This window comes from Elgaria multicarinata, chromosome 7 (assembly GCF_023053635.1).
Source record: "Elgaria multicarinata webbii isolate HBS135686 ecotype San Diego chromosome 7, rElgMul1.1.pri, whole genome shotgun sequence".
NCBI classification, from domain to species: domain Eukaryota; kingdom Metazoa; phylum Chordata; class Lepidosauria; order Squamata; family Anguidae; genus Elgaria; species Elgaria multicarinata.
This window is the reverse complement of record NC_086177.1, coordinates 112,389,276-112,417,152: the sequence shown is the minus strand read 5'-3', so window position 1 is coordinate 112,417,152 and position 27,877 is coordinate 112,389,276. Positions and strand designations below refer to the sequence as shown.

The 27,877-nt window shown below is 45.6% G+C and overlaps 1 protein-coding gene across 1 annotated transcript; it reads left to right on the top strand.

Moving 5' to 3' along the window:
• The first annotated feature begins 17,970 nt into the window (after positions 1–17,970).
• Positions 17,971–24,633, top strand: LOC134402004 (ly6/PLAUR domain-containing protein 2-like). Its single transcript, XM_063131369.1, has 3 exons — positions 17,971–18,049; positions 23,518–23,637; positions 24,422–24,633. The coding sequence occupies exons 1-3, from the start codon at positions 17,971–17,973 to the stop codon at positions 24,631–24,633; spliced, it is 411 nt and encodes a 136-aa protein (XP_062987439.1).
• The last annotated feature ends 3,244 nt before the right edge of the window (positions 24,634–27,877 follow it).

The window sequence follows — 27,877 nt, the reverse complement described above, 5'->3', positions numbered from 1 at the left end:
AAAATCACACAGAGAGTTAATTTTACGAATCTCTTCCGGCAGGCCGTTCCACAATCTGGGGGCGACAGAAGAAAAGGTCCTCTGGGAAACTGATGTCAGCCTAGTTTTAGCTGACTGAAGTAAGTTCACCCCAGAGGACCTGAGTGTACGGGGCGGACTGTATGGGAGAAGGCGATCCCACAGGTAACCTGGACCCAAACCATTTAGGGCTTTAAAGGTAATGACCAACACTTTGTACTTTGTACTTTGCCCAGAAACTAATTGGCAGCCAGTGGAGTGATTTTAATGTTGGGGTAATATGCTCACCCCTAGATGTACCGGTGACCAACCTGGCTGCCATATTTTGAACTAGTTGAAGTTTCCGAACTAGATACAATGGTAGCCGTATGTAGAGCGCATTGCAGAAGTTGAGCCTTGAGGTTACCAGCGCGTGCACTACTGGGTTGCAAGGAATGCCCCCCCCCTTTTCCAGTTCTCACCCTAATGGGCAACGTCCCTAGTTGGAACCCATTGGGTCTCTAGCTTCTGATTCCAGCAGAACAATAGCCACAGAGTTCCGTTCCGTGGGGGTTGGCAGGCCGTGGCCTGATGAAAAGGGATGGCGTGTTTCCAGGGAGAGTGGTTTTAAGAAGAGATCGTGGAGCTGAAAGCAGGTAAGATGGATCAAGGGGACGAGAGAACTTGAATCCGGAGGGGTTGAGAGTCAGCGCAATTGCGCAAAACTGAACCTGGCCGAGCAGAGCTCCCAAGCCCCCCAATTAAGGTTGGGGGGGTATGTTGTGCACCCCTCTTTTAAAAGATGCCAGAAAACTGCCATTAATAGAATTTCCTGGTCCACCTTAACAGTTAAGGAATATCCTATGGATAAAAATTAAATGGAACTTAATTAAATGGTACTCCTCAGAACTGAACAGTAGATGGAGCTATTTTACTAAAAAAAAAATCAGTTTTATTAAGTCTCGGTTTTCAAGTTCAAGATATAAAAGCTGCAATGCTGGTGAGGAATCAAGGCCCAGGTCTTATTGCCCACCCTGTCTCTGACCGTAGCCTGGCAGGGAAGCTCACAAGCAGGCTGTGATGGCAGTCACCTTCCCATTTTTGTCTCCCAATGTCTGTTAACCAATTCCACTTAAAATGGAGCTCAGAATGATATTTACAAGTCTGGAAAAGTTCTCCCAAACAGTTAGATTTATTGGGCCTTGCAATTTCCTGCCCAAACCAGCGTGCCCAATGTGCTTCTAACCGGGCTGGCATGAGGATGAAATGCTGTCTGGGCTACTGGATTTCGAGCCTGTAAGCCACCCTATTTGTGATGTTTGGAGTTCTTCTGAATTACAAGAACACTAGCTGTACCCGGCGTAACATACGCCGTTGCAGCATATCTTAAAGTTTATTAATTAGATATCATCGCAGGGGTGCGGGCTGCTTGGAGGCCGACGATACAGCGCCGTCTGGCAGACCTGGGGGGCAGGGAGGTCGAGAGGAGGGGGAGCAGGTGTCCCCCTCTTCCCGGGGTTCCTGTCAGCCTTGGGTCGCCCGCCCAGCTCGCATGAGATTAGGCCGGGGCCTGGGCTCGCAGCAGGCGATTGGCCTCCCACCCAGCCACCAAGGGCCCCGGCCGTGCCTCGCTCATGCTCTGGACCGTGGCGCTGCCCCCTTCGTGTGTGTGTGGGCAGCGAAGAGGCAGAAAGAGGGTTAGGATGACTTTGGAAAGCCCGGAGGAGTCGGGCGAGGGGCTTAGCAACCTGTATCAGCTGATGTTACACGTTGTTACTGTTGCTTAGCAATCTGTATCAGCTGAAGCCTGTAGAGAAACATACCTAAGCGTTTTATATAGATAGATAAGAAACGAAGGTCTTAAAGAGATTGTCTCCTAAAATTGAATAGGGATCTCCCCCTTTGCCTCCTGGAGATGAAGTGTGCCACCTCCCAGGCCCGGCTCATGTTCTCTCGCCACCTGAGGTGGGAGAATACACATGCCACTGTGTATTGTGCCCCTTGCCCCCTCCAGGTTCCCCTTCTGTAGTGGCATGCCCCCCCTTTCCCTTCCTTTTGCCGCTGCCACATCAGCAAGCGTAAGGGGAAGAGTTGTGTGCAAAGATGTCAGGTGGCTGTTCCAGAGCACCCCGACAGCTGCTCTCTTGCTGTAGCAAATTCCCCTGTAGGAAAGGCGCTGGCAGGCATATCCAGAAGACCTACTGGAGGTGGTGGGGCGGTGGGACCTTCTGACAGGAGCAGGGGAGCAATTCTCCCCCCCCCCACAACTCCTCTGCCTGATGTGGGTGCCTCACCCTGGTTCCCTGGAGGGCACAGCCCAGACTGCTTGGATGAAGCCCATGTGGTGAACGCAACATGGAATTGTGTATTTCGTCGCTTAATTTTTGTGAACCGCCCAGAGAGCTTCGGCTATTGGGTGGTATAAAAATGTAATAAATAAATAATTGACATCACAATTTTGTACAACAAAAGGAAGAAGAGACTTCATAGGGTGCTTCATCCCGGGGGGACTTGAAAAGATGAAGGTTCTTCCATTCCTCCTTTTGCTGATCATTGCTGCCCTGTGGGCGAAGAGTGGTGAGTCTTGGAGAGGGTTATCACTCCCTAGTGGAACAATCCTCTTGGGAGCATCAGGAAGGGACCCGAGTCGGAAGGAATACGCACAGATACAATAGGCTCAGTAACCAGCCAAGCTGGAGGGTTGCTCTGATGCCCTCTGAACTTGAACATCAGACGAACACAGCAGAGGTGGGCAACGTGTGGCCCACCAGATGTTTTGGCCTGCAGCTCCCATGGCACCTCAACTTTGGCTAAGCTGCCTAGGGCCAATGGGAACTGTAGGGCAAAACACCTAGAGAGCCACAAGTTGTCCTCTCTGATTTGCGTGTGTGTACAATAGAGAGGAGATGCATCGCTCTCGCCCATCAGCCAAACTCAGAGATGTAAATCAAACTCAGAGATGTAAATCCTGTGCTAAGTATGTAAATCATACTTAGCACAGGATAAGAAGGTGCATTCAAAAATGCTTGACTTTCTGATTTTTTTCCACTTACTGGTCAGATGGCATGAATGTTGACGTGCTTCCCAGAGAAATGAGATGGAGTTCTGTTGGAGAAACCCACCACTGATTCGAATGGATTTCTTTTTCTATGAATCTGGCCTGTAGATTCCGCCGCAGATTGAATTTTCGCAAACTGCGTGGATTCTGCAAATTTGCAGACCGTTTTAATTTGCACAACTTCACCCGTGCATTAATGCGCATCAGTCCTAATGTACATGTGTGTGTAGAACAAAATTCTTGTACATCTCTAAAAATAATCAGATTCCGTCAATGAGTGGGAAACGGTATGGAAGATGCCCGCCAACCCGTGAAAGACAGATGGAATGGATTTAACCAAATCCGTATGTCCCTAGATATTTATTATTTATGTATTTAAAACATTTAAATCCAACTCTATATCATTGGTTCCTCTCTATTTGGCCCTGGTTAGGCCTCATCTAGAGTATTGTGTCCAGTTCTGGGCTCCACAATTCAAGAAGGATGCAGACCAGCTGGAGCATGTTCAGAAGAGGGCAACCAGGATGATCAGGGGTCTGGAAACAAAGCCCTATGAAGAGAGACTGAAAGAACTGGGCATGTTAAGCCTGGAGAAGAGAAGATTGAGGGGAGACATGAGAGCACTCTTCAAATACTTAAAAGGTTGTCACACAGAGGAGGGCCAGGATCTCTTCTCGATCCTCCCAGAGTGCAGGACACGGAATAACGGGCTCAAGTTAAAGGAAGCCAGATTCCAGCTGGACATCAGGAAAAACTTCCTGACTGTTAGAGCAGTACGACAATGGAATCAGTTCCCTAGGGAGGTTGTGGGCTCTCCCACCCTAGAGGCCTTCAAGAGGCAGCTGGGCAACCCTCTGTCAGGGATGCTTTAGGGTGGATTCCTGCCTTGAGCAGGGGGTTGGACTCGATGGCCTTGTAGGCCCCTTCCAACTCTGCTATTCTATGATTCTATGATTAAGATCTCAGAGCGGCGTACAGATAAAAACATACAGGATAAAACAATAAATATGCACAGTTAAAAACAAATTAAACCATGATCCAAGTTAAAACAACATATAATTTAAAAGCAGTATATAATTTAAAAGATTCACCTTCCTCTTTCAACACGGGACACAACAAATGGGGCTTGTGTGTGTGTGTTTTTTTTTAAATGGTTCTTTTTCCTCTGCAGCTCATTCCTTGGAATGTTATGTCTGCAATGGCACGAGATACGGTGGTTGCCCAAATACTGAGAACTGCTCTGCGACGGATCGCTTCTGCACGAGATATACCTGTAAGCCTGTGGGGGGTCTCAAGGTGGAGCTCCCATTTTCTAAAACACTTTAAGACGGGAAACTTAGGCCGTAGCTAGACGGGGTGATATTGCGTCCACATGACACACAGGGGATCCTGGGAACAGGGAGGGGCGATCTTTCCCTTTGCCCGGGATATCGCCCAACCCTTTCAGGCCACTTTTTCCGTGGTCTCAGGATGATCCTTGTAGGCGCCTTCCAACTCTGCTATTCTATGATTCTATGATTCTATGATACTCCTGGCAGACAGGCTCCCAGCGGAGCGATTCCTTTTCGGTTCTCTCTTGGAGGCAGTGGTCCTTTGACATGGCAGCAGAGCAGCTGGAGGGCAGCCGGAAGGCCGTTCCCACTGTGTTTGGATCCCACTCTGGATCCCTGCTCAATGCCCCCCCTCAATTCAGCACTTATTGCTCGAGACATGTATTAGTTTTAAGTGTTTTAATCAATTATATGTATTTTATGGTGTTTGCATTTGTGTTGTACCCCGCCTCGATCCAGAGGGAGGGGCGGGTAACACACACACACACACAACACACACACACACACACACACACACAACACACACACACACACACACACACACACACACACACACACACACAGATAGATAAGGTGTGCCTGGGCACACCTGGCACACCCCTAGTGCACGTCTATGCTCATTACTGTCACCAAAAATGACATGATCCATCAGGACATTCTCTGGCACAAGCTCTATGGAAAGCACACTCGCATGATCCAAGAATTGGGTTCCAGCATTCACAGCTATGGGGATTGGGGAGATATAAGAAGAACCCTAGTAGAGCTAGCCACAGATCCATCAGGACCAGTATCCTGATTCCAACAGTGGACAGCCAGATGCCTTGTGAATGAAAGCAACAGTTGCCCCCTTTGTTTGCCCCCCACAAGTGGCATGCAGAACTATACTAAATATGGGCATGTTTTTTTTTAATTTTTTTAAACTCTTATTGCTAATTCTCTGCTATCTTCTATGAATGTAGGCAATTCCATTTCATAGGCATGCAAAGGCCAAACTAGCCATGGTTCTAAATGTGCCACTTGCTGGGTGTGTTTATGTGTGAGTGTGTGTGTATGTTTTAAAAAACAAATAGCAGTGTTCCTTGGAATCACGGCATGTGGGGAGGGACTGGAATCCGTCCCTTGCCAGCCACAGTGCCAATGGAAATTTCCCTCCCTGTGGCTGCTGTTGGCTGGAGGGCAGAGGCAAGGGGGATGCTTCCACGGATACCAATGGGGGCTACCCTCCTGAGGCTAACAGCAGCTGCAAGGAGGAAGCAGGATTTTTATCAGGATTGCAGCGGTAGAAAAAAAAGGATAAATCTAGGGTGACCATATGGAACGGAGGACAGGGCTCCTGTATCTTTAACAGTTGCATAGAAAAGGGAATTTCAGCCGGTGTCATTTCATAGAAGAGTAGAGTTGGAAGGGGCCTATAAGGCCATCAAGTCCAAGCCCCTGCTTAATGCAGGAATCCACCCTGACAGCATCCACCCTTAAAGCATCCCTGAGAGATGGCTGTCCAGCTGCCTCTTGAATGCTTCTAGTGTGGGATTTGTATGCATGCAATTTCTTGTTTATTCGTTCAGTCGCTTCCGACTCTTCGTGACTTCATGGACCAGCCCACGCCAGAGCTTTCTGTCGGCCGTTGCCACCCCTAGTTCCTCCAAGGTCAAGTCTATCACCTCCAGGATATCACCCATCCGTTTTACCCTTGGTCGGCCCCTCTTCCTTTTGCCTTCCACTTTCCCTAGCATCAGCATCTTCTCCAGGGTATCCTGTCTTCTCATTATGTGGCCAAAGTACTTCAGTTTTGCCAGGTATGCATGCAATACCTGGTGAAATTCCCTCTTCATCACAACACTTAAAAGCTGCAGGAGCTATCCTAGAGTGACAAGATACAACAGGGCAAGGCTCCTGCAGCTTTATCTGCTGTGATGAAGAGGGAATTTCACCAGGTGCTGCATCCATACAAGTGACACCTGCTGAAATTCCCTTTTCTATACAACTGTTAATGATACAGGAGCCCTGTCCTCCTTTTCATAGGGTCACCCTAGATAAATCTCTTTTCCTGCACACTGTGACTGTAATATATGTTTGTGTTGTGTTGTTTAGAAAAGTTGGAATGGAGTGTGCTCCGCGTCTGTGCTTTTGGGTTCGGCTCCAAGATGGATGCCAAACCATGAAGAAAGACCAAGAGATAAACCAGTAATCGTTTCGCCTCCCTGCTGCAGGTTACCTGTGTGATCCCACCAAAAAATACTTCCCGTGCTAATTGAAAAATAAGGCACGGCAGGTGATGCATTTAGTATGATGTGTAGATTGGGCCTAAATCAATGGTTATTACTCCTACAGCGAGCTCAGCTGGGTGTCTGAGAAAAACACACACTCTCCCAAGCGGTCAAAACCCAAAACTAAATCCCAAACAGCCCAGTGGGGAACTAGGTTAGTCAGTGGCCCATAGAATGCTGCATTTCTCTAGGGAGGAAAAAAAATGCAAAACTTGGTAGTGGTGGTGATGATGGCGGAATGGAGTAATGTAGAAAAGGCTATGGCCGGCTGGAAACCTGAAAAGGGTAACTCCGTACTGCAATGTTTTGTTTTGTTTGTTTAGCAGGCTCCATTTGTTAAGCTGTTAAGTTATGCCCTGTGTGAAGATGAATTCCTTTCTTTTGTCAGGTCACCTGACCCTGCTGCAGTTCAACTTCCTGGGGGTCAAATGTTATAAGGGAGGGAGAAAAACACCCATTTTCTCTGAATGACGCAGAATTTGATGCACTTCAAACATGTCTCTCCCTTTAAGTAACCCTTTTTGTAAACAAACAAACTGAAAAACCACAAACGCTTGAGCCTTTCTTCATACAGGAAATGCTCAATCCCTGATCGTTTTGGCTGCTCTGAGCTTTTCTGGCATAATGAGGCTACCTATCTGATTTTTCACTTCTGGGTTGATTCTACGATCTCCTGTTTGGGCAGCAGAGGCTGGTGGCTCCGGGTTTCAGTCAGAACCAGTTAGAATAAAAGCTCACCTTGGAGAGCTCCTTTAGAGGTCTGACTGGTTCCGACTGAAACCTGGAGCGGATTCATTGCCCTACTGTCATCGGAGCCACCAGCCTCTACTGGGCCAGAGGAAAGGGTCATGACCTTCCTCCCCCTCTCCAGAGGGCTGGATTCGGCCCCCACACCCGAGGTTTTGGACTCCTGGTTTAGACCCACCCTAGCTTGGATCTTGTCTGACTGATAACATTAGGGTGACCATATGAAAACAGTTGTATAGAAAAGGGAATTTCATCAGGTGTCATTTGTCTGCATGCAGCACCTGGTGAAATCCCCTCTTCATCACAACAGTTAAAGCTGCAGGTGCCCTGCCCACTTTTGTATCTGGTCACTCTAGTATAGCTCCTGCACTTTAACTGTTGTGATGAAGAGGGAATTTCACCAGGTTCTCCATATATACAAATGACACCTGCTGAAATTCCCTTTTCTATGCAACTGTTAAAGATACAAGAGCCCGGTCCTCCTTTTCATAGGGTCACCCTAGATAACCATGCTCGCCTTCTAATCACGGTTCTTTCCTCCGCCTTTAGCTACCTCCAGGTTTGGTTTCATACTAGAACAAGGCTGTGCAGGCAATTGTCCCATCAGCAAAGGAGTTTGGTCAGAGCTCTATACTTTTAGCTGTTGCCAGGAAGACATGTGCAACACCGCAAGAGATGTACGGAGTTCTACGGCCATACTAGCAACAGCCATCTTTGCCTACTTCCTCTGAGCTTTGACGGACCTGGAACTCTGACACGACAAGCGGAAAGGAGCTGCACTGAAGCCCAGTCCAATCAGCAAGTCACACGGTGTCTTCTTTGGCAAGTCTCACCCGTTTTTTATGCATGGTGCTTCGGGCTTGGATGGAACATTTTGCGGATGAACATCCTGTTGCCTTATGGGAAATTCTGGGGCTTCCGTTGACCCCAGACCAAGTAAACCCTTCCAGCAGCTCACTTCTTGACCACAGTCTGGCTTGGCAACTGGGGTCTTTCCTCGTCTCTGGAGTAACAGGGGGATCAACTGGACCAACCGAGGGACAATTTCATCCTGTAAAGTCTTTTGGCTGACCCATGCTTGCGACTCTACGTTCACAGCTGCTCTCCCCGCCAGAAAAATGGGACACAATGTCATTTGTAGTAAACACACGTGTCATTTCTCTCTCTCTACCTGTTCAAAATGCTTTGTTATTTTGATCTGCCCTACCAGGTAGGTTGACGTAAGGAAGAGTGACTTCCCCGTAGCTCTGTGGTTTAGACTAGGGGTGTGCACGGACCCCCCGCTCCGCTTCACTTGCAGATCCGCCATTTTCTGGATCGGGCCGCTCCGCCCCGCCCCCGCTCCGCCCACTTCCGCTCCGCTCCGCCCGGAGCTCCGGATCCGGATCCGGAGCTCCGTTTCCCCCCCCCCATAGGCTTGCATTGAAAGCTAAAAAATTATACAACTTTTTTTCTGTTCAAGTTAGAAACCTCATGTTTGGCACCATGACACCTCATGGGGATATACACACGCATGCCAAGTTTCAAAGCAATCCCATCATCCCCTGATTTTTGGTGAATTTTTGAAAATCGGGCACCCCACACACAACATCCCTGCGAGGTGGGCAGGGGAGGAGGGAGGGAAGGCAGGCAGGCATGCAGCTGGCATTTCTGGGGGCATAAGGAAGTGAGCCAAGGATAAGCCAGTAATGCATATAAAATGGAATAAATCAATCAATAAACAAAGGAGGGGTGGAATTAAAAGCAGCAGTGTTGCTCAATAAACAACAAGAAGAACTTTTTTTAAAAGGCTATATCTGTCTTTTACCAGCAATAGGGGGACGTGCCCGGGGGAGGGGGAAGTAGCTGCCAGTTCAAGACACTGACAGCCACAGCTCCGAGAAGAAGTAAAACGCTCACTTCGACTCAGAACAGGCATTGCTCCACCACTGAAAAGTGACCATTCACTTCAACTCATGATAGGCATTGCTCCACCGTTTTACTCTCTTTGGAAGGCTCTAATGGCCTTCCAGTGCAGGAGAGAGTGGGGGCACGTCCACGATGAGATGCCCTAGGGGAGCTCATCCCCTTGCACCACATCGATTCAGTTGTTCACCAAGGTTAGGGTGGGGAGCAGTGCTGTGTTTCTATCTCTTATTCTTGGCTTAGTATATGATTTCAGGTTGTGTTTGTGCATTTGGTGGGGCTACTGTGTTAAAAAACACGGGGAAAAGCCCGTTCAGATGAAGAAAGAGAAGTTTCCCAGAATCCCAAGTTACCTGTTTTGCCTATGCCCTCCTCCAACTTTGGGATCATCATGACCGGGAGCTGACTCTGCCCCTCAGCCCTTTGAAAAAGGTATTTTTCCCGCCGATTTTTTAAAAACTTCTAGCCCGCGACCCGTACGATGCAGAAAGTTGAGAGTGGTCTCAAAATGACCCCCATCCACGACTCTCTGTGCACAAGAATTTTCAGAACGATAGCTTAACCCCCCCCAGTTATCCCCGATTCTTTCCCTCAATGCAATCCTATGGGCGAAAAGCCGAAAACGCAGTTTGAGCCGCGCGGTTGACCCGATTTTCACAAAAACATTGCACGTGAACCACAGCACGCAGAAAGTTGAGAGTAGTCTCAAAATGACCCCCATCCACGACTCTCTGTGCACAAGAATTTTCAGAACGATAGCTTAAACCCCCCCCAGTTATCCCCGATTCTTTCCCTCAATGCAATCCTATGGGCGAAAAGCCGAAACGCAGTTTGAGCCGCGCGGTTGACCCGATTTTCAAAAAAATATAGCACGCGACACGGACAACGCAGAGAGGTGAGAGTGGTCTCAAAATGACCCCCATCCACGACTCTCTGAGCACAAGAATTTCCAGAGCGATAGCTTCAAAAACAACGTAGTTATGCGCGATTATTTGCCACAATGCAATCCTATGGCGAAATGTTTTCAAGATGGCGACCGGAGCGCTCCGCCTGAACTCGGAGCTCTGAAAAAAGGTCGCTTCTCTTCGCCTTGCTTCTAGGGGGTCCACGGTCCGCTCCTACTCCGCCTCTGGGTAAGGCGGAGCAGGCCAATCCGCTACTGCTTCTACGCTCCTAATCGGAGCGGAGCACATCCCTAGTTTAGACCCTGCTGGGCATGGAGGTAGGGCAAAGAAAGAATCCTGTCTGAAACCCTGGAGAGCCATGGCTGCCAGTCAGTGTTGACAATCCTGGGCCGGATGGACTGAGGGTATGACTCAGGCCACAGCTAGACCTAAGGTTTATCCTGGGATCATCCAGGGTTCGCCCCTGCCTGAGCACTGGATCTCCTTGTGTGTCACCTAGATGAACAGGTTTGACCCCTGGACGATCCAGGGATAAACCTTAGCTATGGCCTCAGTATTGATGGGGTTATTTGGTATTGCACTGCCTCTTGTCAGAAAGGCAGTTTAGCAGAGAAAAAACAAAAGGCAGAACAGAATGAGTGTCCACCAGTTCCACATGCACGCAAAGGCAAAGAAGTCCACACCTTAGTGAAGAAAGAAAACAGCTTTACTCACAAGTACTTCTTGCACATACAAATGCAGGCACAGCATAGGGTTTCAAGAGAGTTTGTTCAGCCCATTCCTTTACACAGGCTGGAATGAGACAGAAAGCCATGTGGTCCCAGCAACAGAGGAAGGTCAGAGAGACAGGGGGAGGGGGGAACAGAAAGAGCAGGAAGCCACATTGTAGGCTATAGAGATCCTACGTCTAGTTAGGCCCAAAATTTCCATGCATTATCTAGCTAACTGCAACACTGCCCACCTCACATATCACGTATCACGTGAGGTACTGGTTCCTCTATATTTGGCCCTGGTTAGGCCTCATCTAGAGTATTGCATCCAGTTCTGGGCTCCACAATTCAAGAAGGACGCAGACAAGCTGGAGCGTGTTCAGAGGAGGGCAACCGGGATGATCAGGGGTCTGGAAACAAAGCCCTATGAAGAGAGACTGAAAGAACTGGGCATGTTTGGCCTGGAGAAGAGAGGACAGAGGGGAGACATGATAGCACTCTTCAAATACTTAAAAGGTTGACACACAGAGGAGGGCCAGGATCTCTTCTTGATCCTCCCAGACACGGAATAATGGGCTCAAGTTACAGGAAGCAAGATTCCAGCTGGACGTCAGGAAAAACCCTGACTGTTAGAGCAGTACGACAATGGAACCAGTTACCTAGGGAGGTTGTGGGCTCTCCCACACTAGAGGCCTTCAAGAGGCAGCTGGAGAACCATCTGTCAGGCATGCTTTAGGGTGGATTCCTGCATTGAGCAGGGGGTTGGACTCGATGGCCTTGTAGGCCCCTTCCAACTCTGCTATTCTATGATTCTATGATTCTATGATCCTGTAAAACTTGCAGAAGAGATTGCAATGTCTCTAACAAAGCAGCTTCTTAGTTGAGCTCAAAGCTTGAGTGTGGAATTGAATGGGGGTGTGGGTGTGGGTGTGGGCGCGCCCTTAACAATAGCTAGCAGGCCAGGAAGCACATGTAACTATTGTAATTATTGTAATTAATCTACATTTATATTATAATAAATATACTGAGGTGACTGAGTCTGCTGGAGGAAGGTTGTGGGTAGCCACACCCAAATCCCGATCTGGAGGGTGGATTCTCCAGTTTAGGGCCCCTGAGCTGAGAGCCTCTGGTGCAGCACAAAGAACACAGCAGTGTTCAGGTCAAATAGGTAAAAGCAGAAAAACAGGTTGCTGGTATTGTTTTTTACACCAGGCACAAGCTCATCTAGAGGCTTCATGTGGTTACGCTCTGCCCTTGAAGAGAACGTGGAGACCGGAACACAGAGCTCTTTCTGCTGTGTTCCAGCCTGGGGTTATGCCTATGCCAAATATCTGTCCAGTTAGGGACAAAAAAGAGTTTTTTCATGGGAGCAGAAATATTTCCTACAATAAGCCCATAAATTAGGGTCTTGCTATTTACTGTGTATAATCTGTACAGCACCATGTACATTGATGGTGCTATATAAATAAATAAATAAATAAATAATAATAATAATAATAATAATAATAATAATAATAATAATAATGCACCCTTTTCTCTCTCCTAAAAATACATCCCTTTGCCTGTTCACTGCCATTTATTTCTTCTTCTTCTTCTTCTTCTTCTTCTTCTTCTTCTTCTTCTTCTTCTTCTTCTTCTCCTTCTCCTTCTCCTTCTCCTTCTCCTCCTCCTCCTCCTCCTCCTCCTCCTCCTCCTCGAATCATAGAATAGTAGAGTTGGAAGGGGCCTCTAAGGCCATCCAACCCTCTGCTCAATGTAACTGGAGCCCATTATTCCATGTCCTGCACTCTGGGATGATTGAAAAGAGTTCCTGGCATCCTCAGTGTGACAACCTTTCAAGTCTTCCTTCAATAATAATAATAATAATAATAATAATAATAATAATAATAATAATAATAATAATTTTATTTCTTCTCCATATATTTCCTGATTAAGGCTTAGTCAATGAGGAATCACGTAGTGATGACATTATCATTAGCTCATCAGAGTTAGGGGTGTGCGAATTAGCAAATCCTGAGCTTGCTGAAATTCTGTTTTCCAACTCGAAGTTGTTTCAACTCGAATTCATATCAAATTGCAAGCTTTGTTTTTTTCCACATGAAAATCTGTGCATATTTTTCCAAATGCACACACCATTTGTGTACATCTTTGAAATGTACACATTTTTCTCCCATTCGTTAAAGCATATTTGTGTGCATTTTCCAAAAGTATCAATTTTTCATGCCCATTTTTTCAAATGTACGCAATGCCAGCTTGGAAATGTATGGACTTCGACGGCAGATTGTTTCCGAGTCTGTGTTTGGTCTGGAAGCTGCAAACTGGATAAATCCTGGTAAAAAATGAACAGAAATGGATTCCTCCTACATCTGTAATCAGAGTTGGCTGTATGTTGATGCACAGACAAATTAACCTGACTTAGCATGAGGTCAATCCTTTCTGGACTGATCACATCAGTGATCCTAGCCAATCAGGGATCATACAACGTAGGCATGAATGAACTGAGGTCAATTGAAACCTGTTCAGGGCAATAAGAGTAGGGCCTAATCTACACCAAGCAGCCTATTGCACTTTGAAAGTGGTATATAAAAGACAGAAGCCACACTGTAGCTGTAGGCTGTAGGCTGCCTACAGCTACCCTACACCAAGCTGGATACTGGACTATGAAAGCGGTATATAAAAGGCAGGAACCACACTACCGCTTTACAATGGTATTGAAGTGCACTGACAACTGTTGGGGCCCATTGACACAGGCCATATACTGCTTTCATACCACTATATCCTGCTTGCTGTGGCTTCTCCCTTTTATATACTGCTTTGATACTGCTTTCATAGTGCTGTATTCTGCTTGGTGTAGATGAGGCCCAGGACTAGTAGCCATTGATTCCAGAACAGGTGAACACTTTCATCACCTTTATCCAGAAAGGGGAAGCATGTACATGCTGATGAAAACGTTCATGAAAATTACCAATGTTTGGTCCAGTCCTACCTCAGATGCTGAAGCTCCCAGATTCTTTAGGCCCCAGAGTAGCTGATACACTCTTTCTAGTACCTAAGTGGCATTGATGGTATTATCCTAAGGCACAAACCTCTGCATGTTTAGACAAACAAAAGGCCTATGACTCTCCACATGCCCCAGCATGTTTTCAGTTGAAACATGCCTAAGAATGGCAGCCTTGGTGTATTAAAGGCCTGTCCTGAGCCAAAGATGGCTTAACATGCAGTGTACACATGGCGTGTAATATGACATTGATCATTTATGACATTTATCAAGAGGCAGCTGGACAACCATCTGTCAGGGATGCTTTAGGGTGGATTCCTGCATTGAGCAGGGGGTTGGACTCGATGGCCTTGTAGGCCCCTTCCAACTCTGCTATTCTATGATTCTATGATTCTAATGCATTGTATAGATTAAAAGAAAAATCTGGGAAAAAGTAGAGGTGCATTTCAAACTGGGACCATTGCTAAATGCTTCCAGTTTTACCCAGATCATCCCCACGTTGGTTTTCAGTGTTTATCACAAGACAGGAAATTTCCTACCAGTCAAAGAGGCAGAAAATGAAGGTGTGTTCAGTAAAACACCCAAATAAGAGAGAGAGAGAGAGAGAGAGAGAGAGAGAGAGAGAGAGAGAGAGAAAAGGAGTCAGCCAGTTTCAGGTAAGATGCACATAACCGGCCTTCTTGTGTTGCTATCATGTTATTCTGGACTATTAAATATGAGAAAAATACCGTAAGTTTCAGTTCTCACTGTTGATTTCTTTGGGCCTTCTAAAGTGCTCCATGGTGAATGCAGCAGGAACATCTGAGGTGTTCACTATGGTTGACCTCTGATATATCCAGGAAACAGTTAACTAGCTGGAGTCATTGATTTCTAGATTCTACATCTGCGTTTCCATTGTGAGAAAATAGTTCCCACATTAAAGAAGCCCTCACTTACCCACAATGTCCCTCACTATGTCTGAAGCCTGTGTAGCGGCACGTTGGGTGCTTCTTCACACTCTCGATAGGCATACACTAGAGCAGCCTTCCTCAACCTGGGGCGCTCCAGATGTGTTGGACTACAACTCCCAGAATGCCCCAGCCAGCTCTGCTGGGGCATTCTGGGAGATGCAGTCCAACACATCTGGAGCGCCCCAGGTTGAGGAAGGCTACGCTAGAGCAAGGTAGATTTACAGTGCAATTCTATGCACGTTTACTCATAAGTCAATCTCATTGACCTCCATAGGACTTAAAAGTAAATGTGCACAGGACTGCAGGCTTAAGGCAAAATAGTAGGGAAAGACATGATAATGACAGTGCCACAAAAAAGCTGTGTATGGTGGTTGCAGAACAAGAAATACCAAGTAATTTTCAGTAATGCATTTAAGAGGTGAGGCGGATTTTGTTTTCAGAGAGGCTGTCTCAGATCCGGGGAACATTTGTCTCCTTCCTCCCCTGTGATATCCACAAAAGAGTGTTTAGATTTTAATTGCCACAACTATTTGGATATGTTTTCATAGAATCATAAAATCATAGAATAGCGGAGTTGGAAGGGGCCTACAAGGCCATCGAGTCCAACCCCCTGCTCAATGCAGGAATCCACCCTAAAGCATCCCTGACAGATGGTTGTTGCGTTCATATGAAGTTGTGTTAAATTGATAACTGGTACGTCAAGACTGTGGCTGTATACTCTGCCCGGTTGCAGTTCTTCAAAGCAGAGGATTTCCCCAGTCCTGTTACCTGAGGGGTTTCACTGGAGATGAGGGATGGACCTTCTGCATGCAACGTGTTCTATCACTGAGCTCCAAAACAGGACTCTCAGCACGTCCTGGTTTAACGCACGTTTGGGAGATCTCCAAGATGAGTGAAGTCATGACGAACGTTGCACAGAATGTTTGCCAGAGCTCTGATTTTTGCCTTGAAAACAGTCATTTTGGTAGGTAGAAGATTTTCCTGGGAATAGCAACCAACACTAGAGCTGTGTGCAAACAGCCTCTCAAAATTCTCCATCTTATTTGGGGGCAGAGAAATTGGGGTGGCCAATTTCACCGAATTTCTCCAGGGGGAGGAGAAATTCTCCAACAGTTTCTCACAGGTAGGGTTCATCATTGGCAGGGGTTGTTGCACAGCTTACTTCTACTTCTCCGAGTGGAGGAGGAGGAGGAAAGAAACCCACAACAGCAGTAACTGTGTTAGCATCCTGGCCGCTATTTTACATCCTCAATGTCCCACACCTAGCAGGGTTGGGTGGAGTGAGAAGGTGGCCACTATATAAAATTAGTTGAAGTGTGGGAAACCAGAGGCTACAGGTTGTCAGAGAGATGATTGTACAATAGAAGACAGGGCACTTGTGCACACTCCTCATTTACCTCAAAAATGAGGTAAGCACAAGAACCCTGAAGCAAATCCTCAGGAATTTCCCCGAGATTTCTTCTCCTTTGAGAAGAATTTGTAAAGTTCTTTTACAAATTTGTAAAAGTTGTGAATTTGTAAAGTTCTTTTCAAAAGCAACTTCTTTTCTATCAGATTGAATGAGAATGGTCAAAATTGGGAAGAGATTTTCAGCACATCACTAATCCATTACTAATAATAACTTGTGGTCAGGGCCGGTGCCAGATTATTTGCGCCCTAGGCAAGGTGAGCTACTAGCACCACCACCCAAAATTGCCAACTTCGATTCAGCTGTTCAAGAAGAGTTTCTGAACTATTATATTTTCCTTTTATTATGTTTTTTCTTAAAACAGCTAATTTGTATAAAACTGTGACCTTTAAAGGGCAGTACTGCACCCCTCTGAGGTCTGCGCCCTAGGCGGCTGCCTAGTTGGCCTAATGGTAGTGCCGGCCCTGTTTGTTGTTAGAATTTATTTTCTTTTTCTTTTTGCTCTTAGGCGCACCGTATATAAATCATGAATTAAGTTAATTCTCTCTCCTGCATGTCAGGTGCTTCCCCTTTCCCCCTCAGTGGATGGCCACTGGTCTGTTGGCATCTTGAAGAGTACGTCAGTAGTTGCAAAATGCATAGCCTTCGTTGGGTCAGGAACTTGTGTCTGATCTGTAGAATAGCTGCAGAGATAATATATAGAATCATAGAATCATAGAATAGCAGAGTTGGAAGGGGCCTACAAGGCCATCGAGTCCAACCCCCTGCTCAATGCAGGAATCCACCCTAAAGCATCCCTGACAGATGGTTGTCCAGCTGCCTCTTGAAAGCCTCTAGGGTGGGAGAGCCCACAACCTCACCAGGCAACTGATTCCATTGTCATACTGCTCTAACAGTCAGGAAGTTTTTCCTGATGTCCAGCTGGAATCTGGCTTCCTTTAACTTGAGCCCATTATTCTGTGTCCTACACTCTGGGAGGATCGAGAAGAGATCCTGGCCCTCCTCTGTGTGACAACCTTTTAAGTATTTGAAGAGTGCTATCATGTCTCCCCTCAATCTTCTCTTCTCCAGGCTAAATGCACTTGTTGTATATGCGAAAAGTGCCTTTGGTTTAAGTAATGAAAAGAGTCCAGCAATGGGGAGGGAGGTGAATGGGGTGGTGAGTTCCTTGTTTAGGGAGGTGCTAGCTGCCCTGCCCCCCCTTAACACCCCTGCCCTGCTCAGACTGAATTTGTAAAATGTAGTTGATGTGAATCAGAAAATCTCTGAAGAAACCAAAGGCCAAAGGCAGAGCAAGAATCCAGAGACCTTGGGGTTAGATAACATTGGCTTTGTCTCCCCAGCAGATGCGAGAGGAGCAGGGTAAACCGAACATTCCTATTGTCTGATTTCTTTATTTATTTTGAAAAAGGAGAACTTATTGGTTTCCTTTTGTGAACAGCATGGGAAGCTCAAGAAATGCTTGAGTATGCAAGAGAGAATAAGCCAGGGAGGGAGGCGTGTCTCTGTGGTTTTAGAAAAACCTAATCCCCTCAAGATTGAAAGCAAACATGTCCCCCACCCCGCCCCAGTACAATAGAGTTCCAGAGAGGAGGGAGGTGGATAGTGAATGTCTGTCACTGGCAGCAAAAGGCAGAGACGATACAGGTGGCGCGTTGGCTGGGGCAAGTGAGCGGTAAAACCGGAATGCCAAGATGGTGAAGAATTTTGCAAGAGGCAAGGTGGAAGTGCTTCTCTCTACATTGCTGGCTGCTGTTTTGTATGCTGAGTTTGGTAAGGTCTCTCTTATGTCAGAAGAACCCTTTTATGTTTAGGTTAGGGGAAAGAAGAAGGCTATCAATGGCTACTAGCCTTGATGGTCGTGTGCTATCTCCGGTATTCAAGGCAGTTAGCCTGTGTGCACCAGTTGCTGGGGAACATGGGTGGGAGGGTGCTGTTGCACCACGTCCTGCTCATGGGTTCCTTGGCCACTGTGTGAACAGAGTGCTGAACTAGATGGACCCTCGGTCTGATCCAGCACGACACTTCTTACGTTCTTAAGAAATGTGAAGCACTCTGTTTACTGCATGGCTACCGATGCAATATCCAATGCATTCATCAGATTTATGAGAACCTCTAGGAACTTTTAAAGAGGTCGTTCTTAGATCTCATATTTGCAAAGATGGCCACAAAAGGGGGAGAAGCCAGACCCGGTGAACAGCAGCAACCAGGTTGTGGATAGGATGCAGCAAAGGTCTTATTCACTGCTCTCCACAAGTTGTTATAAACTCCATGCACAGTTGAGTCAGCATAGAGTGGAGGCATGGAGGCATTTGCAAATCTGAGTGCCACACGGCATTTGCAGTTGGATTGGAGACCCTAACCCTTATCCTAGGACTCAGCATTAACTGGATGCTTCTGCTGTGAACAGAGATGGTACCTACCTAAGGGAAATTGTTTCAGCAAGCTGAACAGTCAAAAAGCATTTGACTTGTGTGTGTGTGTGTGTGTTAAGGCCAAGTTACCCATGCATCTCTCTCAAATGGCTGAACTTTCGATCACCCCACAGCTGATTCTATGAACTTAGGAGCTGCCTCCATTGAAAAGCATTGTGCCAGAGGTGATTTGAGTGGATATACAAGTCCTGTCTGCAGATTGGAAACTGCTGTTTCAAATGGTTAGCAGGTTAACCAGTCTGTAGACCCATAATGAAACCACTTGTTGACGTCACTGCAGAAATTGGCTTGTTGTGATGTAAGAAGATCTGGCCTTAGATGAGATCGGACTATTAATTCATCTGGCCCAATATTCTCTTGTCAGATTGGTAGCAGCAGTAGACCAGGGTCCAAGCAGAGACTGGTCTTTTCTTGCTAGCTGATTTTTTAACTGGAGATGCCTGGACCATGGCCTTAGCTAGACCTAAGGTTTATCCCAGGATCATCCCAAGGTCATCCCTGTTCATGTAAATGACACACAGGATATCCCGGGAGCAGGCAGGGACAATCCCGGGACGATCCCGGGATAAACAGGTTTAACTAAAGCCTCTACCTCTTCCACTGAATGGGGGCAGACAGGTAAATAAATTATTGTGAATGTCCCATCATATCTAGTTTATTCCTAAGCAGCTTAGCTAGACAAGTTGTCCTCCTCTCGCTCCACCATTTCAACCGAATTATCAGCATCTCAAGGACTTTATGCTTCAGGGAAGGGGCCATACATCAGTGGAAGAGGTATGATCCCTTGCTAGGCAAACTTCTGCATGCCACTGCCCTCTTGACTTAACCTCCCCTCTCACCCATTTGCAGTAGGGCAGTAATAATACTGGCCTGTCTTTACAGTTGTAAAGATGACGGAGATAGCATGCTTCAAAACCTTGAAATCAGCTATGCAAATGTCAAGGATAATTGCCTTTTGGATTTTCAAATTCCAATTGGCTTATTTTCCCCATATGTCAGATAGGTTCAGGATGGGCATGAATAGGGTGACCATATGAAAAGGAGGACAGGGCTCCTGTATCTTTAACAGTTGTATTGAAAAGGGAATTTCTGCAGGTGTCATTTGTATATATGGAGAACCTGGGGAAATTCCCTCTTCATCACAGCAGTTAAAGCTGCAGGAGCTATACTAGAGTGACCACTTTTAAAAGAGGGCAGGGCTCCTGCAGCTTTAACTGTTGTGATGAAGAGGAAATTTCCCCAGGTTCCCAATATATCCAAATGACACCTGCTGAAATTCCCTTTTCAACACAGCTGTTAAAGATACAGGAGCCCTGTCCTCCTTTTCATATGGTCACCCTAGGCATGAAGGTTGTGACACGTATGGCAATGAAACAACCTGATATCTTGCTCTGGAGAATTCCAAATTCGGTGACTTCATGCAATAGCAATTTCGCTTTTTCTTTTCTTTTTTTAACCACAGGAGGACCCACACATAGAGATATAAAATTTCTGGAAATTTTGACGCTATGGAAAGAAACCGGGTTTTTTCTGGGCTTTCCCGGGGGAAAAAAGAATGTTTTGGAAAAATTGAAATAATGCAATATTTGCACTTTTTACAGATTGAAAGTCACTTTGTTACTTCAGGAACATAAAATGTAATTACGTCCAAGTTGGTTTGGCATAAAATTATTACATTTGGTATATTAAAAGTAGTGTATTCAAACAATTATTACGAATTTAATTTAGTTTTTAACTTTTTTGGGGTAACAAATGGAGCTACAAGCTCCTGAACTGTTCGGAACACCTGAACTGTAAGGAACCTCTTTGGTTCTGCCAGTTTATGAGGAGCAGGCAAAAAACAATTTTAAAAAACAACAACTGAAGAATCCACCAACGTTAGTAACAAAGAAAATTATTTATGTCTCCGCTAGTCCTCCAGTGTCAAGACATAAAGCCCCCATTCCCATAAAAAGAACTGAGAAAAATGGACACACACACACACACACACACACACACACACACACCAAGATTCAATGAATATGCCTGAAATTTAATCAGACTCATTTTCTGACCTATAGCTGTCAGTATTAGTTTCAGTCTCTGCTTCCATGGCAGTGCTGCCCCCTAGAGGCAGAAATGCATCTTCCTCTTTCATTTGAGAGTTGTAGTCTCAGTTTGCAACCTAGGACCTGCTTGTCCTCAGTGCACAGACATTGTGATAATCTGATACTGTACAGTTTTTAGAAATCATTTGGAGAAGTAAATATCTGAACACCTTGTCTTAAACATTTTATTCATCATGCTAAAATAAAACATCCCGTAATCCGTTTTTTCTTCATTTTTTTCAATTTTTCGGGAAAAACCAAAAAAGGCTTTAAAAAAAAAAAAAGAAAGAAAGAAAGAAAGAAAGAAAAAGACTGTTTTTTCCTCGAACTTTCCCATTTTTTTCCTGGGCCTTCACATCTCTACCCACACGTCTTCCTTTCCCACTGCTGGAGAGTTGTTGCACTCTGTGGAACAAGCTTGAAGGTTCTGCTCTTAGTCAACCGTTAGACAGAAATTGCAAAATTATTATTATTTATTATTTATTGCATTTTTACACTGCCCAACAGCTGAAGCTCCCTGGGCAGTTCACAAAAACTAAAACCATTCAGAGTATAAAACGAACAGTATAAAAACATGATATAAAACACACATTAAAAACTGATTTAAAACATACCATACATGATTAAAACATCTTTAAAACATTAAAACATCTTTAAAACATTCTAAAATTTCACTGGATAGGCCTGCCGGAATAGATCAGTCTGGAGAGATGTTTGTACATGTGAAGTCATTGTTGGTTTGGGGTTTCTGGGAAAGGACAATTGCAATTTTTGGTGTCACTGAGGATCTGAGGAAGTAGAACCTTCTGTACCAGCCACTCATGGGGCTAAGAAATAAAAATGACTTAGGATTTTTGGAAATAGTACTGCTGCATTCATACAAATGACACCTGCTGAAATTCCCTTTTCTACACAACTGTTAAAGATACAGGAGCCCTGTCCTCCTTTTCATAGGGTCACCCTATCATGGGGGGACTGATAGACACCCAGCTATGAAAGCCTAATTAGCTGGAAGGAGGCGCTAACTTTCTTTTCATGTAAATATTTTGCATCTATTTCCTATCAATAAACTGTGATCTTTCTGCACAAGTGGCCTCTTCTATCTTGATAACCCCCTGCATTGAGCAGGGGGTTGGACTTGATGGCCTTGTAGGTCCCTTCCAACTCTGCTGTTCTATGATTCTATGATCAGGAAAAATGTCCCGACTGTTAGAGTGGTATGAGAATGGAACCAATGACCTAGGGAGGTGGTGGGCTCTCCCACACTAGAGGCATTCAAGAGGCAGCTGGACAACGTTCTGTCAGGGATGTTTTAGGGTGGATTCCTGCTTTGAGCAGGGGGTTGGACTCGATGGCCTTGTAGGTCCCTTCCAACTCTGCTATTCTATGATTCTACGATTGACGTCTTGGACCTGGCAGAACCAGAACCCAACCCAACCCAGCAGGATTTGCCCATCATAGGGGCTAGATGAATTGCTTACTGCTATGCAACATTTCTCTTTAATATAGCGGTATCCCTGAGAAAGCTTTAAGATATAATTCAAATGTGATTAATAGAATATATAGAGCATCAAATATATTTTTGAAAATTCAACCTCATAGGCTTTGTGATTATCTCCCCTTGTTTCCGGGGCCAGGTGAGCACTGAGTCATGATGTGGATTGAATAGATTTTTCGTTTTTGCCAAATCGTTGGTTTGAAATAGACAATTGAATAAGGGATGTTGATGTTTCTGCCTTCGTTCTACCTGCAGAATTCACATCCCACTAGACACTGTATCAGGCTCAGGGCATTTTCTCAGAGAGTTCGCCTAAATTGGTTTATAATCCAAATGTAAAAATGAGAGTTCATAGATTTGCAATACATGTACATGGAGCTTCGGTTATTGGGCGGTATAAAAATGCAATAATAAATATATAAATGTGCCCCTGCTCTGCTTTTACTTCTGCATAGACAAAGGTCAGATGTTACAACACAGGAGGAATAATAGAATCATAGAATAGTAGAGCTGGAAGGGGCCTATAAGGCCATCGAGTCCAACCCCCCTGCTCAATACAGGAATCCACCCTAAAGCATCCCTGACAGGTGGTTGTCCAGCTGCCTCTTGAAGGCCTCTAGTGTGGGAGAGCCCATGACCTCCCTAGGTAACTGGTTCCTGTAAATGGTTCCAGATTAATAGTTCCTTTGTTGCACTGCTCTAACAATCAGGAAGTTTTTCCTGATGTCCAGCCAGAATCTGGCTTCCTGTAACTTGAGCCCATTATTCTGTGTCCTGCACTCTGGGAGGTTTGAGAAGAGATCCCGGCCCTCCTCTGTGTGACAACCTTTGAAGTATTTGAAGAGTGCTCTCCTGTCTCCCCTCAATCTCCTCTTCTCCAGGCTAAACATGCCCAGTTCTTTCAGTCTCTCTTCATAGGGCTTTGTTTCCAGACCCCTGATCATCCTGGTTGCTCTCCTCTGAACCCCCTCCAGCTTGTCTGCATCCTTCTTGAATTGTGGTGCCCAGAACTGGACACAATACTCAAGCTGAGGCCTAACCAGGGCCAAATAGAGGGGAACCAGGAGAAAGGATCGGAGCTGGTTTAAGTCTCATGTCTGAAACAGTCTTCAGCATTTTAGAACTTGGGAACAGGTTCGAGGGCTGAGCTCTAGTGTGTCCCAATGAAGGCCTGCAGTCAACTTAAGCTAAGGAAGACGATGTTTTTTCTTTTTATGGCAGCCCAAGCTTTGCGGTGCTACTCATGCCAGGAGCCCACAACGGCTGAAAAATGCATGGCCATTGCCAATTGCTCTAAGAACGACACCATGTGCAAGATGACGATGTACTCCCGTGAGGAAGGTGAGAGACTTGGTGAGAAGGAGAGCCTTTAGGTGGTGGCTCTTCACCAGCTTTATCATAACAAGCCTTCCCTGGAAGGAAAGAAATGGACTGTTTCCTAGCTTATGTAACGTGGGATCAATGCCGACAACTTTTCCTTTTCTCTGTCTGTGAGCTTCCCTACATGAACGATTTACTGCACACTCATGGAAGTTTGTGGGTCCTTCAGATGACATTGTCCACCTCCACGCGTTTCCAACCCTCTTATCCCACTTTTAAAAACAGAGAGAGAGAGAACCAGCTATTAAAAAAATGCAAAATCAGCCCCATGCAAAGTTGGTGGTGCACTATAATTCTGTCACTAGATGGTGCTGTTTCATTAAAATGAAGGGAGCACACAGAGAGAGGAAGTATTCAATTCAAGCCATTTGGCTGCTTGTGTAATTGAGCTGATTGTAATCCCAGAAAGAAAATGGAAGCAGAAAGCCCTGGTAAGGCAATGGGATTTTTTAAAAAAAAATGTAGAGAAGCTGTGTAAACCTTTTTGACCTGAATGGTGGAGAATGGCAGGCAGTGGAGGCTGGTGGCTCCAATGTCAGTGGGGTGGTGAACCCAGTTTTGACTGGTTCTGATTGAAACTCGGAGCAGATTCACCACTCCACTGACATTGGAACCACCAGCCTCCATTGGTGGTAATGTTGCACACAAGGACTCTTTCTATACTATGTCAGATTTCCGAGATAGGGGTGGAGAATACCCATTAATCCCTCTTCCTTTTGTGGGTCTTTCTTTTTGTTTTTTGCAGTATTTCCTTTTGTAGGTGATGCGACTGTCACACGGTCTTGTTCTTCAAGATGCATCCCATCTGACGCAGATGAGATTGGTTCGACACGTCCCGTCACCTGCTGCAACACTGACCTCTGCAACCGTGACACTGCGGCCAGTATACAGGTCAACTACGTTGCAGTGTGGACTTCAGCTGCTTCTTTCTTTATCCTCCTCAGCCCTGGACTGTGATGCAGAGTGCAAAGGCATCAGAAATTGAGGAATCCATTTGTGCAAGTCCCAGTTGGCTTAGCTATCTCGGCTGGTGCCCCCTATCTCCTCCAAGAAAGGTGTGTCGATTCTGTGTCTCGTCTCATTCTCATCAAGCAAAGGAACTGGGGCAGAATTACTTCCTCTGAGAAGCGCTATCCTATCCACTCTTAGCAGCAAAGAAAACCAGAAACCTGACCCTTCAATAGTTTGGTGATCCCAATCTCGGGGGGATCTATACTACTGCTTTAAAGCGCTTTATAACAGTTTTGAAAACTGTTGGGGCCCAGGATAAAACCAGGATACACTGGTTTCAAAACGTTTTCAAAACACTTTAAAAGCAGTAGTGTAGATCCCCCCGTGTTCTCTGACATTTTGGCTTAGCTTTAAAGATTTGCATTGAGACATGTTTTAAAATTGGCTTAGTAAAAAACCCTGGGCTTTATTTATAACTTTCTCTTCTCAACTGGTGCCTCGTGTGGCGCAGGGTGATAAGCGGCAGTTACTGCAGCCGAAACTCTCCCCACGGCCTGAGTTCGATCCCAGCGGAAGCTGGTTCTCAGGCAGCCGGCTCAGGTCGACTCAGCCTTCCATCCTTCCGAGGTCGGTAAAATAAGTACCCAGCTAGCTGGGGGAAAGGGAACCACGACTGGGGAAAGCAACGGCAAACCACCCCGCTACAAAGTCTGCCACGAAAACATCAGTGAAAGCAGGTGTCCCTCTAGGAGTCAGCACGGAATAATAGACTCAAGTTAAAGGAAGCCAGATTCCAGCTGGACATCAGGAAAAACTTCCTGACTGTTAGAGCAGTGCGACAATGGAATCAGTTACCTAGGGAGGTTGTGGGCTCTCCCACACTAGAGGCCTTCAAGAGGCAGCTGGACAACCCTCTGTCAGGGATGCTTTAGGGTGGATTCCTGCATTGAGCAGGGGGTTGGACTCGATGGCCTTGTAGGTCCCTTCCAACTCTGCTATTCTATGATTCTATGATTCTATGACTCAAGTGCTTGCACGAGAGGTTCCTTTCCTTTCCCTTCCCAACTATTTACGAAATCAGCTGCTTTTGTTTTGTTTTTGATTGTATTGAGCACATTAGGAATTAATTTGAACTTTATATGGTATTTTACTAATTTTTGCATCTTCCAAGTTTCATGTTTTTATCACAGTGTGCACAATCCTGTCTCTTATTGTGCCTTGGCTGCTGCACTGTGAGCTTTCCGCTATGACCTGAAGTGATTTTTATAGAGTGGTTTCAGATCATAGAATCTTAGAATCATAGAATAGTAGAGTTGGAAGGGGCCTACAAGGCCATCGAGTCCAACCCCCTGCTCAATGCAGGAATCCACCCTAAAGCATCCCTGACAGATGGTTGTCCAGCTGCCTCTTGAATGCCTCTAGTGTGGGAGAGCCCACAACCTCCCTAGGTAACTGGTTCCATTGTCGTACTGCTCTAACAGCCAGGAAGTTTTTCCTGATGTCCAACCGGATCATTTATATCCCATCAGTTCAACATATGAGGTTAGGACTTTTTGTTCCCAAATCCATAACCAAGTACTTACATAAGTTGGACAGTGCATAGTTAAAGTATGGAATTTGCTAAGAGTTGTAATAATGGCTACTAACGTGGACGGATTTAAAAAGGGGAATAGATAAATTCATAGAACATAAGGCTATCAATGGCTGCTGATCGTGATGGCTATATACTACCTACGGTATCAGAGGAAATATTCCAGTTGCTGGGAAACATGACCGAGAGGATTGTTTTGCAATCCTGGTCTGCTTATGAGCTTCACGTAAGCACCTGGCTGGCCACAGTGGAATAGAATGCTGAGCTAGATAAGTCTTTGGCTTGACCCACCATGTTCTTAGGTTGCTTGTCATTAGGGTGACCATATGGAAAGGATGACCGGGCTCCTGTATCTTGAACAGTTGTATTGAAAGGGGAATTTCAGCAGGTCTCATTTGTAGCCATGCAGCGCCGGGTGAAAATCCCTCTTCCTCATCACAGTTAAAGCCACAGGAGCCCTTGCCCTCTTTTGTATCTGGTCAAGAGAGCAGGGCTCCTGCAGCTTTGTGGTGAGGTGGAGGGAATTTCACCAGGTGCTGCATGCTGAGATTCCCTTCTCAATGCAACTGTTAAAGGTGCAGGAGCCCCGTCCTCCTTTCAATATGGTCACCCTGATTATGCTGCCTGTGTTGAGAGATTTTCCCACCCAACCCTACATCTTCCTATTGCCAAATCACTTTTATTTAACTATGTTATTGTTCCTTTATTTTCATTTATAGCACTCTTAAAATGGCATGTACTTAGGGACTGTGCATGATCCCTTGCAGGAATTTATAATCCTTTGCAGGTAATCTCCACACCTTAGATGCAACAGATATTGAACAAACATAGCCATACCCTGTATCACTGCCAAGTTGCTTTTAACATGGAAATGCCTGGCATGCTCTTGTAATGCTTAAATCTTAGATTAAATGCCACCATCACTAGTTGGTGAGTCAGGCATTTTTTTTCCTATCATCAAAGCTGCCCCACACTGTAACATGTCTATGCTGTTCCATATCCGGTCTCTCATGAACAGGCTGACACTGGCCCTGTTCAGAAGACACTGTAAACCACAGCTTTTTGCCTTATTCACCGTGGTTAAAGCAGTGGTTACCGGTGCCTTCTGAACAGGGCCACCATCTTGTCTTTGTAACCAAAACCTTTTTATTCACCTTTCCAGTACTTTCTTTATCACAGTATGTAGTGCTCTTTATTTCCCCCTCTGGTAGCCTGAGAGAATGTATCCTTGACTAATTTCTATACATGACATATGCAAAACAAAGACAGTCATGGTAGTGTTGTGCTGAATTTTTCTCCCACATTTTTATGACCATTCTTGTGCAATATGACGGAAAATAAATTTGCTTTCAAAAAAGAAATTCAGTGGTGAAGAAATTTTGGAGAAATTCTCATGGGTTAGGTGTCTTGTGCTTAGAAGGTGGCAGAGGAACATATGCAAGTGTTCTGTTTTTCATTGTACAATAATCTCTCTGGCATCTTCAGCTTTCTATATATCAATTACAGCCCAGGGGAAGACATCATGAGGTAATTCCTCTCTTAGGACCTTTTTGTTTTCCAGATCAGGAAGCACAGGTAATCTGGAAGGCTGCAAAACAATGGAGAGATGTAGAATAGAAAGGAAAGAAACATACACACAGAACTCCCTCAGCTGCCTCA